At 40.0% G+C, this 17,696-nt stretch overlaps 1 protein-coding gene across 2 annotated transcripts in view; it reads right to left on the reverse strand.

Annotated features, from left to right (window-relative positions):
- Nucleotides 1–17,696, reverse strand: part of lars2 (leucyl-tRNA synthetase 2, mitochondrial) — a 98,616-nt gene that overhangs the window by 53,319 nt on the left and 27,601 nt on the right. For both annotated transcript variants that reach the window (XM_057339875.1, XM_057339874.1), the window contains exons 8-9: nt 1,434–1,541; nt 1,037–1,196 (exon numbers count right to left, since the gene is read on the reverse strand). In XM_057339875.1, the coding sequence (XP_057195858.1) occupies nt 1,037–1,196; nt 1,434–1,541 (268 nt within the window). The remainder of the gene's footprint in view (nt 1–1,036; nt 1,197–1,433; nt 1,542–17,696) is intronic.

The raw sequence follows: 17,696 nt of genomic DNA on the forward strand, positions 1-17,696 counted from the left end.
GCCCATTCCATACTACTACCTTTAGCTATTTTATGAAACAGATACTTATTACCAAGACATTATTAGACGGGTAAAAGTAAATAGATAAATGATTTAAAATAAATAATTAACGTTGTTGTTATTATTAGGGCCTATTTATAACATTTCCATCTATATGATGTATTTACTTAATAAAAGTAAACTAAATAAATGCATCATAAAGAACAAATCTTTATACAGTAAATACCTAAATAATTAGGGTCTTGTTAAACTATTCTAAACCTCGTTTTAATGTCAAGCTGTCATGTATGAATTAAAGTCCTTGAACTGGTGTTTAAATTGGTGTTTTTCACCTCATTATGGCACACTGAAAGTGGCAACTCTACATGTTACAGAGTTTGCTTAGTTGCATCTGAAAAGTGGAACAAAGAATTTCAGGTAATTCAAATAGACCCACAATTATAGACTAAATAAAAGGCCTCAAGCAGGAGGTTCAATCTGGGCTGTTTTTATTTTCAACTTTTTGAATGGTAGATCTTGCCTTTCAACAATTCTGACGTCGGGGATCTTAGGCTCAAAAAGGTTGGTGACCACTGGTCTACAGGATTTGCAGTCAAAGATCAACAACTTTCAATCTGCACAGCTTTAAGAGAGTGAAAATGCACCTACCCGCTTCAAACCGCAACATATAGTAACCACAATAGAGCAGTATGACTTTATGTAAAAGATTCCTGTGCTTTCAGAGCTTTCCTGTGGCTCAGTGGTTAGAGCATGGCACTAGCAATTCCAAGGTCATGGGTTCAATCACAGGGGATTGCACATAGTCAGAAACAAATGTATAATACAATGCAATGTAAGTCGCTTTGGATAAAAGTGTCTGCCAAATGCATAAAATGAAATGAAATTCTTTTCATTGATCAAATATGCATCACTCTTTTTCCCGATGAAAGTGCTCTATACTGTAAGTTATGCTCAAGGGAAACTGCCCCTAGCTATATGTGTGTGTGTGTGTGTGTGTGTGTGTGTGTGTGTGTGTGTGTGTGTGTGATGTCGTCACCTGCTCCAGGTCTCAAAGCTTGAAGCAGAGACGGTTTGAGGGGAGAGGAACCATGTAGCAATCGGTGAGAAGGCAGGATGGAGATGTAGGCAGATCCATATACAGCCTCTGGAGAACAGGTGTATGCAGATAACACCTCCCCTGTGTCCTGACCATTCACCTGAGAAAAAGAAAAAAAATAATTAAAGGGCTAATATCTGTAATGCTAAAAACTGTCCATATGTATTCATAAACGGTCTCTGTAAGCACACATACAGTACACAACCTCCAGCTAAGCTTGATGAAAAGCACACATTCACAGCAGCAAGCAATAATATCTATGAAAGGATCCGTGGAGCTGACAAAAGCCAAATCCTGTTTGCTTACACAAGAGCTGTACAGAAGAAACATGCAATACCTTTAATGTGTGGTTGAAAAAGCACCCTGAACAGTCTCCAATCCAATTGGCCTGCATGCCTTTGACTCCATACCATTCTGGGAGATCGGCCAAAGCATCCAGCAGAGGCTGCAAAACACAGTTCTTTATTAATGCTCAAAATATGTATATAATACATGTAAGGTATGATTAATACACATTACCAGTCTCATCTCTAACTGCAACATTTGGTAACACTTTATAATACTGTTTCATACTTAATAGGTAGTTATGCAGGAACTAATGCAGAACAAATGGTTAGTGCTGCATTAATACTGTAGTCATTACAGATAACTAATAAGGAAGAAAGATTAACTAATCAGTAGGTAACAGCATACCGATGTGTAAGGTAAGTAACAATTAGTTACTTATTACTTATTTAATAGTCATTAATGACAACTAAATGCTGTATGTCTCCCGCAGAACTATACAATAACTAAGACTCATTTAAAATAACTATCCATTAACTACTCATTAAGAGTTGCTGAAGATAATTTTGCCAGTAAGCAGCCTATTAAAGATAGATATTTGGTATTAGAATTAATTATATGAATAGTTGAAATTAGTTTTAACAAATTCTTTTGGGAATTTCGTAGAAATATCAATACTGTGATATTTATATTTTAATTGATTGAAAACAAATCAATCTATTGTGCTTTTCAACCAAAAATAGTAAAAAAATAATCCCCCTCTTAATCACTGTATTGTCAATAATGTTTCTGTGGTAAAACTGAGAGTTTTTCTTGTCAATCAATCATTACAATACTAAAAATACTACAAATAATGCACTGTTACTTTAAGGGGGAGGGGCATGAAAATGACATCACCGTATGCGGAAGTCACAGCAGCGGCGTGTTCAGATTGAATGCTGCTAAAACGCTAAAGCGCATCTAAAATGAAAAAGACCTGTTGTGCAGTTTACTTTATTGATATATTCAACATGCAATCGCTAAATGTCTTTATGCAAACAGATTAAAGCTACAGAAAAGAGAAGCAAACAAGGCTCTGTGATTCACAGAAACAACTGGAAACTAATAACCGATACCTGCATTTACAGTTAATATTTTGTGTCAGATATGTTAAGTTCTGCGATAAAACCATATTCAATTTCATATATTGCATTGACTATTGTGTAACTGTAACGTTTTTGTTAGTATTTATTAAAATGTATCTATTGTGTCCATAAAAGTCAGCTCTATTCAGGTGTGTGTGTATGTGTGGGTGGTAAATTAGTCACTCCAAGCTTTTGTTTCAACAGTACTGTTTTATTTATTGGTAATACTTGGAATATACCCCAGAACTACTTTTTTATTACCGGGTTATCATGATTTTCACTTTATAATTGTTGTAATCCATCATAAGTAATTACCTAATACTAATATGGTAAGACCTGAGTAATTATTAAAATGTTATCATGTTTTTCACTTTATAATACGGTTCCGGATCATAAGTAATTACTTAATACTGTTGTGGTAAGACCTGAGTAATTATTAAAATGTTATCATGTTTTTCACTTTATAATACGGTTCCGGATCATAAGTAATTACTTAATACTGTTGTGATAAGACCTGAGTAATTACTAAAAAGTCACTATGATTTTAACAGAATAATTCAGTAAGAACAGAGAAATACTATTTTTTTAATAATTACTAATGGGTTACCAAGAATTTCTTAATAGTTAATAATGAAAACACAACTCTTCAGCTATTGTCCACAAGACTCATAATAAGCAACAAGGAGAGATATGTCAGATATGTTTGTGAGGTAAGTTGGCTAATGATGCAGTGATTAGGAGGTGTATTTCTTTATTTTAAAATAAATAAAATAGAAAAAAGGATAAAGATTCATTCGATTTATTTCATTTATATGATATGAAAAATAAAATCTTGATGAAGACAATATTATAGGAATAATTGACGACGGGCCGTTCAATTATCGAAAGTTAATGCACACCCCGAGGTGGATCCCCGACGAGTGGCCGTTACACCTCGGGTGTGCATTAACTTTCGATAATTGAACGGACCGGAGTCAATTATTCCGCTTATACCACGGTCACAACACCACAAGACGTTGTTCCGATACCACAAGACGTTGTTACGATGTTTTATCTCAAGACATTTGTATGGTATTTGTCCCGGAATGCACTTGCTGGTAGACTAATTTCTTACGCATCTCATCTGAAGGCGTTGCTTGAGCTGCATATGCAGTTTTCCGAGAGCGAGAGGAAGACAGACAGTGCACTGCACACGCGTTTGCTTCACTGAGAGTGAAAAGACAAGTATCTATATTTGATTTGTTTTCGTCGTATTTAACACCCCTGTCGTATAAGAAAAGTATTAAGAGAAAAAAGTGACAGGAGGTTTCTGCGCCAGCTGCGGTTCTCCAGTGGCATAGAAAGCTTCCTGCTGTGTGTTTTAAGTCCCGTTTACCCATTCCACAGACGAATTTAACATGTTGTTGTTGTTGTTATTTTTGTGCTTCGTGTTTTATCTTTAACCCGCTGATTGTGTCATGTAGTTTGCCGTTACCTTTGATATATGCTTTAGTTTTTCATCTGAACAGTCCTGTACAGTGCTCTCGCCATTGTTGTTCAAATGTTCATGCTGTCCATAAATATTAATAGTTATTTCTTCTCAGACAATGGAATTTGCCTGTCACTTGTCTGTTGTTAAATACATATTCACTGGTGGACAGTAGGCTAAACTTGGCGAAGTGATATGGGAACTGTAATGCGGTCAGCAGACCTGGAACACCTTCATAGGTGTGCGTTTAACTGAAAAATAATGCACACCCGTCGAACGTTCGTCAGCCAATCAGAATGAAGCATTCAACAGCCCCGTGGTATAATCGACTAGTTTAAGATATAAAATAATAATTAACTAAAGTAACAAAATGTAAAATAATTTTTTAATAGTATCAATGATTATCATATTATTAACTAGTTTTCATGTGTTAATAGTATGTTAGTAGTTTTAATATGTAGTTATGATTTATGTTCGAACTGGAGACATACACAGATGCTTATTCATTAAATGAGCTATTTCTTAAATAAGTATATGTAACTATGTTACTTACCTTACATCGTATGCTGTTACCTACTGATTAGTTAATCTTTCCTTCCTTAGTTCAGCTGTAATTGACTACAGTGTTAATGCAGCACTAACCAATTTGTCTGCATTAGTTCCTGCATAACTACCTATTACACTGCGTTCCAAATTATTATGCAAATGATATCTTTCTCTGGTTTTCCTAATTTGTCGATGCAAATGACAGTCAGTATAATTTTCAAGTAATCAACAGTTAGGGTACATTTGGAATTTTATTGAACAAACCTCCCACTGACAACAGTATTTATTTAAAAAATGAAAAACTCAAAATGCACTGTTCCAAATTATTATGCACAACAGAGTTTGAAAACATTTCATAGGTTGTAAAAAACTGAAAATGGTCATTTGTTGAATTTGCAGCATTAGGAGGTCATATTTACTGAAATCAAAAGCTATTTCAATCAAAAACATCCTAACAGGGCAAGTTACATGTTAACATAGGACCCCTTCTTTGATATCACCTTCACAATTCTTGCATCCATTGAACTTGTGAGTTTTTGGATAGTTTCTGATTGAATTTCTTTGCAGGATGTCAGAATAGCCTCCCAGAGCTGCTGTTTTGATGCTAACTGCCTCCCACCATCATAGATCTTTTCGCTTGAGGATGCTCCAAAGGTTCTCAATAGGGTTGAGGTCAGGGGAGGATGGTGGCCACACCATGAGTTTCTCTCCTTTTATGCCCATAGCAGCCAATGACACAGAGGTATTCTTTGCAGCATGAGATGGTGCATTGTCATGCATGAAGATGATTTTGCTAGGATTAGGCAGTCTTCTTTTTGTACCATGGAAGAAAGTGCTCAGTCAGAAACTCTACATACCTTGCAGAGTTCATTTTCACACCTTCAGGGACCCTAAAGGGGCCCACCAGCTGTCTCCCCATGATTCCAGCCCAAAACATGACTCCGCCACCTCCTTGCTGACGTCGCAGCTTGTTGGGACATGGTGGCCATCCACCAACCATCCACTACTCCATCCATCTGGACCATCCAGGGTTGCACGGCACTCATCAGTAAACAAGACTGTTTGAAAATTAGTCTTCATGTATGTGTGGGCCCACTGCAACCGTTTCTGCTTGTGAGCATTGGTTAGGGGTGGCCGAATAGTAGGTTTATGCACAACTGCAAGCATCTGGAGGATCCTACACCTTGAGGTTTTCGGGACTCCCGAGGCACCAGCAGCTTCAAATACCTGTTTGCTGCTTTGCAATGGCATTTTTGCAGCTGCTCTCTTAATCCGATGAATTTGTCTGGAAGAAACCTTCCTCATTCTGCCTTTATCTGCACGAACCCTTCTGTGCTCTGAATCAGCCACAAATCTCTTCACAGTACGATGATCTCGCTTAAGTTTTCGTGAAATATCTAATGTTTTCATACCTTGTCCAAGACATTGCACTATTTGACGCTTTTCGGCAGCAGACAGATCCTTTTTCTTTCCCATATTGCTTGAAACCTGTGGCCTGCTTAATAATGTGGAACGTCCTTCTTAAGTAGTTTTCCTTTAATTGGGCTCACCTGGCAAACTACTTATCACAGGTGTCTGAGATTGATTTCAGTGATCCAAAGAGCACTGAGACACAATACCATCCATAAGTTTAATTGAACAATATAAAATTAAATGTTTACGACACTTAAATCCAATTTGCATAATAATTTGGAACGCAGTGTAAGTATGAAACAGTATTATAAAGTGTTACCCAACATTTCAGAGACGTTATTGGCTGGTTAATAAAGTTCAGTTCTGCTGCCCAAAAGCACATTTATTCGTTATGTATTTTATGTTATGTTGCATACTTTTTTACTAAATACATTTTAATTTTAAAAATCAAAAATTTCTTGCTGTGCACCTGGGCAGGATAGTCTCTAAGGGCTTTCAAGCTGTGCGTGTGGTTTTAGAGTTGTTGTTAAACACACGGCATTTACTGTGCGACTTATGACATCACCTCATAAAGTATTATGCCTAGTGTCGGCGCTGACAAAAAAACGCCATGGGCGACCCGAGTTTGAATCCCGGCTTGTGTTCCTTTCCCAGCTCCTGTACCCCTCTCTCTCGTCTCATCTCATCTCATCATTTCCGGTCTCTCTACATTGTACTATCTGGCAAAACAAATATTTAAAAAGGCCAAAAAAAGTTTGATGCCCAGAAATGAGTGCTCATTAATAAAGATGGTAACATGCAGGTTGCATATTTCCAGAATAAAAACTGCTTATAACTAGATAACAGTAACCATTAGGTTGTATTTGTAAATGCATTAGCTAACATAAACAAACAAAAATCAATATAGTTGTTTCAGCATTTATTCATCTTTGTTAATGTTTATTAATGTCAATACAATTGTTCATGTTAAATTTACGACAACTTGATCCTTAAAGTTATCACTAGTGGTGTGAACGGGCTTTAAAGGGATAGTTCATCCAAAAATGAAAAATCTGTCATCATTTACTCACCAACAGGTTGTTTCAAACCTGTAAACATGTATTTGTTCCAATGAACACAGAGAAAGATATTTGGAAGAAAGTTAGCAATTTTCAGTTCTGGGACATCATCCACTACTATAGTAAGAGAAAAAATATTGCATTTTTTGTTCTGTTGAACACATAATGAGATATTTTGAAGAATTGAGGAAAACAAAGAGTTCTCGGGCACCTTTGACTACCATTTAATTCTTCCTACTATGGTAGTCAATGATGTCCCGGAACTGAAAATTACTAACATTCTTCTAAATATCTTTCTCTGTGTTCATCGGAACAAAGTAATTTATACAGGTATGAAATTACATAAGGGTGAGTAAATGATGACAGAATTTTCATTTTTGGGTGAACTATCCATTTAACTCTTTCAGGCTATATTCTCAGAAAATTGACAATTTTCTTCCATAACACAAGCCCCTGCCTTCACATTTGGAATGAGGAACGAATCATGATGGCCTCAAGACTGGCTTTCTCCCCAGAAGTCTCACAAACCCCTCAAAATCTCAACACACACAGACCCGGACTGAAAAAAGAAGCTCTTGCGTATGAGAAAAGGCGAAGGGAATAGAGGAAGCTATGCATAATAACGAAGGTTAAGGCCAAAAGGCTCAGCTGGGCTACTGAGCACTGAAAGGATGAGATATGAAAAGCCAACGGTTGGGTTTTGATATCTCGCTTCTCTCTGTCACTACCCATTAGCGGTTTCACTCACGAGAGGCTCCTCTCACCGAGCCGAAGACAAATACACAATAATTGAAGGGCGCCTGAATGTTCTTAGCACTCCACTCATTAACAACTCGGACACGCCTGCAAAGGACGTTTGACACTATAACAGAAAGAGGAAGGGGTTGAGATCTAGCCATCTAATTTAAGAAAGCAGTCCACAATCCTGTCAGAGTATTCAAATCGTCAATTGATTTTAAAACAGAGCAGGCTAGGAAATGAATCCTGAACAAGACAACGCTAGGAGAGGTTTTTCTTATAATTTGCTCACCTTTATGTTATCTTAGGTGTTATAGGTATGTGTGAGAAAATGGTTCATTTTTTAAAATAAAATTTGTCAATAATCCCAAACCTTATTTGTTCTCTGTTGCTGTTACGGTACCACAGACCAGCGGAGACTGAGTATATAAACAGGTAAGTATTTATTGAACAAAAGGTAGGTAAGTAATCCAATGGTTGATGATATAAGGTGCAGCTTCACACATACACTCTGACAGTCACGGAGTAAGAGAAGGTGAGTAACTTTCCTTCTTTGTTGGTTACCAGACGATGAGGACGAGACGATTAGGATGACAACTTCTTGTTCTTGAGAGGTACGAGTAGTCGGGTGAGTAGGAACAAAGTGACTGTAGCGTGGTATGTTCAAACGAGACCAGACACCGACTGAGTGCAGTTTATATAGTGGGGAGCGGTGATGAGGGACAGGTGACGGTGATTAGTAATCTGGTGATCGTGATCATTGCGGGAGAGTGCGTTGGGAACCTGGTGACTCTGTAACAGTACCCCCCCTTCACGGTCCGCTCCTGAGGGCTGGTGGTACCTTCGACGCCGAGGTGGTCGACCTCTGCCTCGGGGCACGGGTTTCTCTGGGTGGGTGTTGTGGAAGTTGGTAAGTAGTTCTGGGTCAAGGATATCGTCTCTTGGGACCCAGGATCGTTCCTCGGGCCCAAAGCCCTCCCAGTCCACAAGATACTCTAGATGACCACCTCGACGTCTAGAGTCCAGGATCTCCCGAACTGTGTAGACCTCTCCAGTCTCCTCCAGGGGGGGTACTTCTTCCTCACCAGGTTCTGTGGAGAGAGAGGGAGAGATGGGTGAGTGATATGGTTTTAATTGTGATACATGGAAGACGGGATGAATACGGTAGTGCTGGGGGAGTTGTAACTCGAAGGCTACCGGATTGATCTCCTTGCTGATTTTGAATGGTCTGATGTATCTGGGACTCAGCTTCTTGCAGGGAAGGCAAAGTCGAATGTTCTTAGTGGACAACCAACCTTTTGTCCCACGAGGTAAGTTGGTGTCTCAGAATGATGAACATCAGCGGTCTGCCTCTGTCGTCTTACCGCCCCCTGCAGGTGATGATGGGCTGAGTCCCAGACCCTCTCACTCTCCTGGAACCAATGTTGAACTGATGGTACCTCCGATGGTTCTTCCGCCCAGGGAAACATGGGAGGCAGAGAGCAGAGTATGCACTGGAACGGGGTTAGACCTGTTGCTTGCTAACGGAGCGAATTTTGTGTGTACTCGGCCCAAGGGAGAAATTGGCTGCAGGAGTTCTGGTGGCTGTGACAGAAGGTTCGGAGAAAGCGGCTCACATCCTGAATCTTCTGTTCCGTTTGTCCGTTGATCTGAGGGTGATAGCCTGAGGAAAGGCCTACGGTTAAATCTAGGAAACCGTACTCCCTAAATGAACTGGGGACCTCGGTCAGATACGATGTCTTTGGGGATACCAAAGTAACAAAAAACATGTTGGAAGAGGAGTTCTGCACTTTGCATGGTGGTAGGCAAACCCTTGAGTGGTATTAGGCGGATGGATTTGGAGAAACGGTCGACGATGATGAAAATACATGTATTGCCCTGTGATGGCGGAAGATCCGTTGCGAAGTCCACTCCCAGATGTGACCATGGGCGGTTTGGGATGGGGAGAGGACAAACTTTCCCGGATGGGAGTCGACGGGGGGTTTTGAAATGGCACATTCCTTGCACCCACTCACGAACCTTCTGACATCCTGAGCCATGTTGGGCCACCAGAAGCGGTGTTTCAGCAGTGAGATAATGGGTAATGAGCGGCGTCCGGTGAGTTCGAGGTACGTACTTGTGGTTAAAGGACAGCCCAGCGGAGCATCTTGGGATGTGTTGGGAATCGTGTCTTCTATACTCCATTGAATGGGATTAACAAAGAGAGTATCTGGCAGTATGTTTTCTGGAGATTGGATTTCTTCGTCGGATGAGTATAGACTGGAGAGGGCATCAGCTTTGTGGTTCTTGTCTCCTGGATGGTAGGTGATAGTAAAGTTGAACCTTGTGAAGAGCATGCTTGATGGGGATTGAGTCGTTTTGCTTCACGGAGGTACCGTAGATTTTTGTGATCTGTGAACACAGTGAAGGGATGTCTCGCGCCTTCGAGCCAATGTCTCCATTCTTCAAGCGCTAGCTTGATTGCGAGTAACTCTTGATTACCTATGTCGTAGTTAACCTCCGCTGGGTTGAACTTGTGCGAATAGAAGGCACATGGATGCAGTTTTGGTGGATTCCCCTGCTGCTGAGAAAGGACGGCTCCGACACCGGTTCGGGCTGCATCTACTTCAACCATGAAGGGCTTGGTTGGATCGGGATGGACAAGGAGGGGTGCTGAACAGAAAGAAGTTTTGAGTGCTTGGAAGGCTTGGTCCGCTTCGGGAGTCCAGGACAGGGTTTTCGGTTTTCCTCGGAGAAGAGTTGTAAGAGGTTGGGCAATGGAACTGTAGTTCTGAATGAACCGGCGGTAAAAATGTGCAAATCCCAGAAATCTCTGCAAGTCCTTGATGGTTGAGGGAACTGGCCAGGCTTTAATGGTCTCCACCTTCCGATCATCCATACTCACACCTCCTTGCGATACGTTGTACTCCAAGAATTGTATGTCAGATTGGTGGAACTCACACTTTTCAGCCATGAGATACAGCTGGTGTTGACGGAGATGGTTGAGAACCTCCGTCACATGATGGTGGTGTGCTGCAAGGGTTTTGGAGAAGATGAGGATGTCGTCGATGTAAATTAACACGGAGTGGTTAAGGAGGTCTCTGAAGATGGAATGCATAAAATCTTGAAAGATGGAGGGGGCGTTAACCAGGCCATAGGGCATGACTAAATATTCAAAATGGCCGGTAGGGGTCACAAATGCTGTTTTCCATTCGTCTCCACTTCGGATTCGAATAAGGTTATATGCACTTCGGAGGTCAAGTTTAGTGAAGATTTGAGCTCCTCAAAGTTGTTCCAAGGCCGCCGGGACGAGAGGAAGGGGGTAGCGAAATTTGGTGGTGATTTTGTTTAGGGCACGATAATCGATACATGGACGGAGGCCGCCATCCTTCTTGGCTACGAAGAAGAAGGGAGATGCAGCAGGGGAGGTCGAAGGTCGGATATATCCTTGTTGTAAAGCTTCTTTGATGTACTTCTCTATGGCCTCCTGTTCGGGGATAGTGAGTGGATAAATTTTACCTTTAGGCACTGGTTCCTCTGGCAGGAGATCAATCGCGCAGTCCCATGGCCGATGAGGTGGTAACTGTGACGCTCTCTTGGGACAGAAGACATCATGAAAAGCGGAGTATTCCTGTGGGATGTTGATAGGTGAACCTCAACCTTCTGGCTTTCTATGGTAATGGAGTAGATGGATAGGGCAGTGGAAACCTTGCGATGGCAAAGGGGGAACTGAGGGAAGCATGAAGGGAAGCAGTGATCGCCCCATTTCTTCACTTCTCCCATGTCCCAAGAGAGTTCTGGATGGTGTTGTATCAACCACGGTCGCCCTAGGGTGATATCCGCTGTAGAATTCTCCAGAACCAAGAAACTGATGTGTTCCTGATGCAGCAAGCCCACTGTCAGGGTGATGGAGAGGGTACAGTAATGGATGGAGGCGCGGTTAAGTGGTTTTCCTGTTACGGATTGGACCTGGATACTCTGTGGGATCCGGTTCTTACAGATCCGGAGGTTGGAACAGAGCTGGGCGGAGATAAAGTTGCCGGCTGACCCCGAGTCAATGAGGGCTGTGACTGTAAAAGAGATATCAGAGATATGGAGTGTCACTTTTGTGGTTAGGAGAGTGTGTTTGTGAGATACAGGTTGAACCGTACTCACCAAGGCTCTTGGAGGGCGGATGGGACATTAATTTATGGAATGCCCAGCAGAAGCACAATACAGACACAGCCCCTGGGTAAGCCGCCGTTGACGTTCTGACAATGGAATGCGGGTAGTGTCCACTTGCATAGCCTCTGGTTCTGGAGAAGACAGGTCTGGCTGGCAGAGGCGAGGTGATTTGAGGGTTCCTTAATTCCCTCGTAACAGGCCTGTATACGATTTTCCGTTCGGATAGACAGTTGAATAATTCGCTCCAAACCCATGGTGTCATCGTATGCCGATAGTTGTAACCGGAGTTCGGATTTAAGACCATTGCGGTAGTTGGTCAGAAGGGCGCGTTCATTCCAGCTGCTAGCAGCTGCTGCGAAACTTCAAGGAGTAATCCGCAACCGACAACTTTCCCTGTTTAAGATGGTAAAGAGAGTCACAGACCGTAGAATCGCCTGAGGGTATTCCAAAAAAACCCTGAAAGTATTCCATGAAGTCGGTGATGGATTGCATAAACGACCCGTCCTGATGCCAGATCGATTCAGCCCACCGCAATGCTTTTCCCGTGAGGAGTGAAATGATGAATGCGATCTATCCTCGATCTGTGGAAAACCGGTTAGGTTGCATTTCAAAGATTAGAGAGCATTGAAGAAGGAAACCTTCACATTCCTCCGCCAGACCAGAATAGGGTGCCGGGTTAGCCATGGGACCTGCGACAACGGTAGCTTGAGTCGGTGCAGTGACTGATGTAGTGGGAGTGCGTAAGAGCGCCTCACGGAGACCGTCGACCAGTTCCTGGAAGGGATCCGTGGGTGAAGTGCTTATGGTTCGGTGTGGTCTGGTCTTCTGTTACGGTACCACAGACCAGCGGAGACTGAGTATATAAACAGGTAAGTATTTATTGAACAAAAGGCAGGTAAGTAATCCAATGGTTGATGATATAAGGTGCAGCTCCACACCTACACTCTGACAGTCACTGAGTAAGAGAAGGTGAGTAACTTTCCTTCTTTGTTGGTTACCAGACGATGAGGACGAGACGATGAGGCTGACAACTTCTTGTTCTTGAGAGGTACGAGTAGTCGGGTGAGTAGGAACAAAGTCACTGTAGCATGGTATGTTCAAACGAGACCAGACACCGACTGAGTGACTGAGTGCAGTTTATATAGTGGGGAGCGGTGATGAGAGACAGGTGACGGTGATTAGTAATCTGGTGATTGTGATCGTTGCGGGAGAGTGCGTTGGCAACCTGGTGATTCTGTAACAGTTGCATCATGATTAGTTGCCGTGAAATTTTGTCAAAAGACACGCAAGAACCAATAAGATTCAATATTGTAAACATATTTAAACTTAGCTTTCAGAATCAAAGAATTTAGCATCAAAGTTGCAAAAAAAGCTGAAAATATTAATAGTTGTATCCACAAACCATCATTTTGCTTCAGATTTAGTCATTTGGATTACTTTAACGATGGTTATATGTGAGCTATTTGGGACACATATAAAGTGACCGATATTTTTAGAAGGGCTTTTAAACGATTAATTGCATCCACAATAAAAGTTTGTGTTTACATTATATGTCTGTTTACTGTGCATGTATATTTTGTATTTATAAAAACATACACATACATGTATATATTTAAGAAAAATATAAAATATACAGTAAATGTTTATTTATTTTTATATGTAATTTAAATTATTGGTAAATATAAATACATACGTGTAAATATTTCCCAAATATGTATACATGGATGTGTATGTGTTTATACATTCAAAATTATTGCGCAAAGTACACAGACATATATTATGTAAACATAAACTTTTACTCAGGATGCGATTAATCACGATTAATCGTTTGCCCTAATTTTTACAAAAAACTTGTTTGAGTTCACTTGAATAAGGAAGTCATGAGGACTGATTATGTATGATAAAAAGACACAAAATGAGAGACAAATGATGATCAAGTACCTGAATCATGAAAGAAAATACTCAAGTCAGGTAATTACGCATTTACAAATTTAGAGCTTAAACAATGTTATGACCTGTTGGTGTGGATTCTAATATAGCTTTCATTACAGTTATCATCCTTTATGGCTCAAGGTTGCTTAGTAGGATGCCAATCAGACTAAACAGACAGGTTTCTCTATAGCAGTGGTTCTCAAACGGGGGGCCGTGGCCAAGATGGATCCAGGGGGCCACAGATTTTGTGCAATTTTATGAAATCTAGACTTTATGTAATCAAAGATCAGAAAAATAAGACCACCAACGAAAAGAATTGATGTTCCAGCATTGTATAACTGAATATGTTTTTGGTTGAATTAAAATTATAAGTTTAAGATTACAAGTCTTTATTTGGGGGCAGCAAAGCGATACACTCTACGCAAAGGGGGCCTTACGATAAAAAAGAACCACTGCTCTATAGAATAAGCATCATGGTTTGTTGCAGGACCAAAAGTAAGGGCCTCTATGAACTATGATTCTCAACAATAATTCTTTAGCATTTCTTGAAGGGGTGCTGCAACGGTGTGTGATGCATTCTGACTTCTTTACCATGTTAAACATGCTGTCTTCTCATGCTTAACATGGTCAACTTGTCAGAAAACGAGTTGGGTATATTACGTAGTATTTCTGTGCTCGATACACTCCCTCAGCGATCGTACAGGTTTCAGAAAGTTTTTTTCGAACATATAAAACTGTTTTGTAACTATTTTTCTTAGTCCCTTATTGGACAATTCTCCCGGAAGCCCACGCGCAGCAAGGAGAGCAGGAGAAGGAGCATGCACAGACATCACTTTCACTTGTGTGTAGGAGAGAGAGAGAGAGAGCATACGTTCGCGAAGTTCAGGTGTTTGTTTGTTCACTGCATTTGGGTGATGAATGTTATATAAACAGTGGATATAACGCTGGATTTGGACATCGTTTGAAACTGATATATGGAGCCGTCCCAGCGATAAAAGATGCCGGACATGAACGGCATGCGGTGAGTAAAACTGATGACTGCGTTTTGTTGGCAATGGGTGCGCACATTCTTCAGTTCAGCCTACCCCTCCACCCCCCCGCACGCGCCGTATGCTTTCGGAAAAAATCGTACAGTTGTATCTATCTTTTATAAATGTGATCAAACTAAATACTCTTCGAAGATACGACGTATGCGATACTACTCTATAGGTACTCAAGATTAATATGAGATTGGCAGAAACCGCGTGTGTTAGGGCCGCTTTAAAAAAATCAACCCAAATCAAACTACAAGCACAGTTACAGTGAATCACATTTACACAAAAGATGTCCATCTCATTTCTGATCTGGTTTCTCACAGCCTGTAACGCAAAAGAAGATTTTATCAGCCAAGCAGATTTGCCAACATTCAGTCTGCAAACATGATTAGATGGGACTTGGACACACTGTGAGGTGTAAGAGGCAAACAAACCGCTTGAACGAGCCAAAAACTGCCGAATAGCCAAAGCAAAGACTTCGCTGTATTCAGAACTGTTTTCAAATAAAATTTGCTTCAATAGAGCTATATATATATATTCTTCAATAGAGAACATTTCTGAAACCATATATAGGGTCTCCATGGCAACGGACAAATCTGTTAAACACAGTGGAAAAAATGATGCGAGGTATCATGTGTTTGCAGAGATTCTGTATAGAGCATGCAGAAATATTTGTACACATGGTTTCTTTTTTGTTTTCATGAACACCCTTTGTGGAGAAAATGTGATTAGCCTAAGTTTTGTAAAAGAATCCCATATCTCCCATTTCATATTTTATCATATTACAGCTCCTAGATATGGCCCAGGTCTCTTCTTCATTCTACGCCTGACAGGCAAAAAACATATGATCATAAGTAAGTGAGATAAACTCACTTAGCCTGGCTATAAATGGACAGAATTAAGCAATAGTACTAAATGCGTATCTTAGCAAACACCACTTAATGACTTTTCACCAGAATAATATGGATTTACGAACCAATTGCACAACACACATGCACACTTAAAAAGTAAGGACGCATACCAAAAAAAAACTAGCAATGAGTGTTGCCTATTAGAAAGGAAATGACACTCAATCTAAATCACACAGTGATTTATTACATTTATTCACACAGTGAAAATTAGAGTCACTGTGAATCGCAGGAACATGTTGTGTCAGTTTGACACCTCCAACTGGGACACAGTGAATAAACATATACACACAGAGACCCTGCCAAAACTTGGTGAGCTGCCTTGTCTAGTAAAAAAGCATCCTTACTGAAATGGAATCGAAGTGACATTTTTGAACAGCTCAATTCTATCTATCATGTTTATGTGTATGATGTACTGACATGTACACTTGCTTACATTTAAAAGAGAGAACATTCTGTCATTAAATTACTTATTTAGCAGCTCTTCAACATGAAACCAACTAATCAACGTGCCTCTGTGTGTGCATCAGTCTGTGTTGGTGATGTCAAAATAAAATCATCCATTTTAATAAATAAATGTAATTCGTTATGATCTTATTATGTTTTATTATTAAGTATGTATTTTTAATCCTTCTTCATCAAAATGCTATTTACTTAGATGAAAATACGTATTGTTATTCATGATTAAGTAGTATAATATTAAATGACATTCAATTATTTTTACAGTTATTATGCAAGGTTAAAAGAATAAAGTATAAACTGAAATTCCTGCCATTTTCAACACAACTTTTGCTCACAAATGTAAAGACTGCTATTGGATTCTTAAAGGTAATTACGTGACTACGCTACGCATTACTTTGCAGAGATTATAATGTACTAGCTATGCACTGACCCAAGAACAAATTGCGTGTTGGAGACTGACACTGAAGAGAGGAAATTGGTGAATAAAGTGGTTTATTTTTGTGCACAAAAAGTATTCTCATCTCTTCATAAAATGAAGGTTGTACCAGTCACATGAACTATTGTAATGATGTCTTTACTAATTGTCTGCGCCTTATGGGGGGTCAGAAAAGCTCTTGGACTTCATCTTAATTTGTGTTCCAGAGATGAACAAAGGTCTTACGAATGTGGAATGACATGAGGGTGAGTAATAAAAATTTTCATTGTTCGTTAACCTATTCATTTAATTTTTCAGTATGGAATAAAACATTTTTAAATCAGGCTCTATGACAGGATTATTGAAAATGTGCAAAATTGTACAGCATTTTGTGACTGATTTCTGTTCTAAGGGTAAATGGAATGCTGCTTTAAAATTTGGACAAAACGAGGTACAGTATCTTAGAAAGCAGCGTAATTATACTTCAACGCACATATAGCAATAAATACAGGAGAACAGCAGTACATATTCAAAGCCGAAAACATGTTCTGTTGGGTTGAAAATGCCGTTCAGCTTTGAGCATTACAAACAGGAGCTACACCTATGGGATGAAATTAATCTCAAATTGATTAACAAATGCATACACAGTCATCCGTGAACGTGATACAAGTTACACTTGTATTTTACTATTCACAAACAAATGCCTAATGATTTGAATCTGTGAAATTTAGATTTGAATAAACATGAGGCGATTTGTACAAATAGAGACAGATTTGTGAACACAGTGTTTTATTTTGTGTTCATGTATAATCATTTTGCGCAAACCAATGAGAAGTTGTGCATTTGTGTATCCTGCAGCGCGCGTCCATTCATCCTGTTCTGTGCATTCGGATTTTGAGACGTTCTTTACGCGGTTTTGCATTGGACAATCCACACACAAACAACTTCAGATCCACGCACAACCGTGCATAAACTACGGCCTACCACTAGATGGCAGTCTGACGTGCATTTGTTAATCAATTTGAGATTAATTTCATCCCATACTACACAGACAGCATGACTAATATGAATGCT

The sequence above is a fragment of the Triplophysa rosa genome, linkage group LG8 (assembly GCF_024868665.1).
Source record: "Triplophysa rosa linkage group LG8, Trosa_1v2, whole genome shotgun sequence".
Taxonomy (NCBI): Eukaryota; Metazoa; Chordata; class Actinopteri; order Cypriniformes; family Nemacheilidae; genus Triplophysa; species Triplophysa rosa.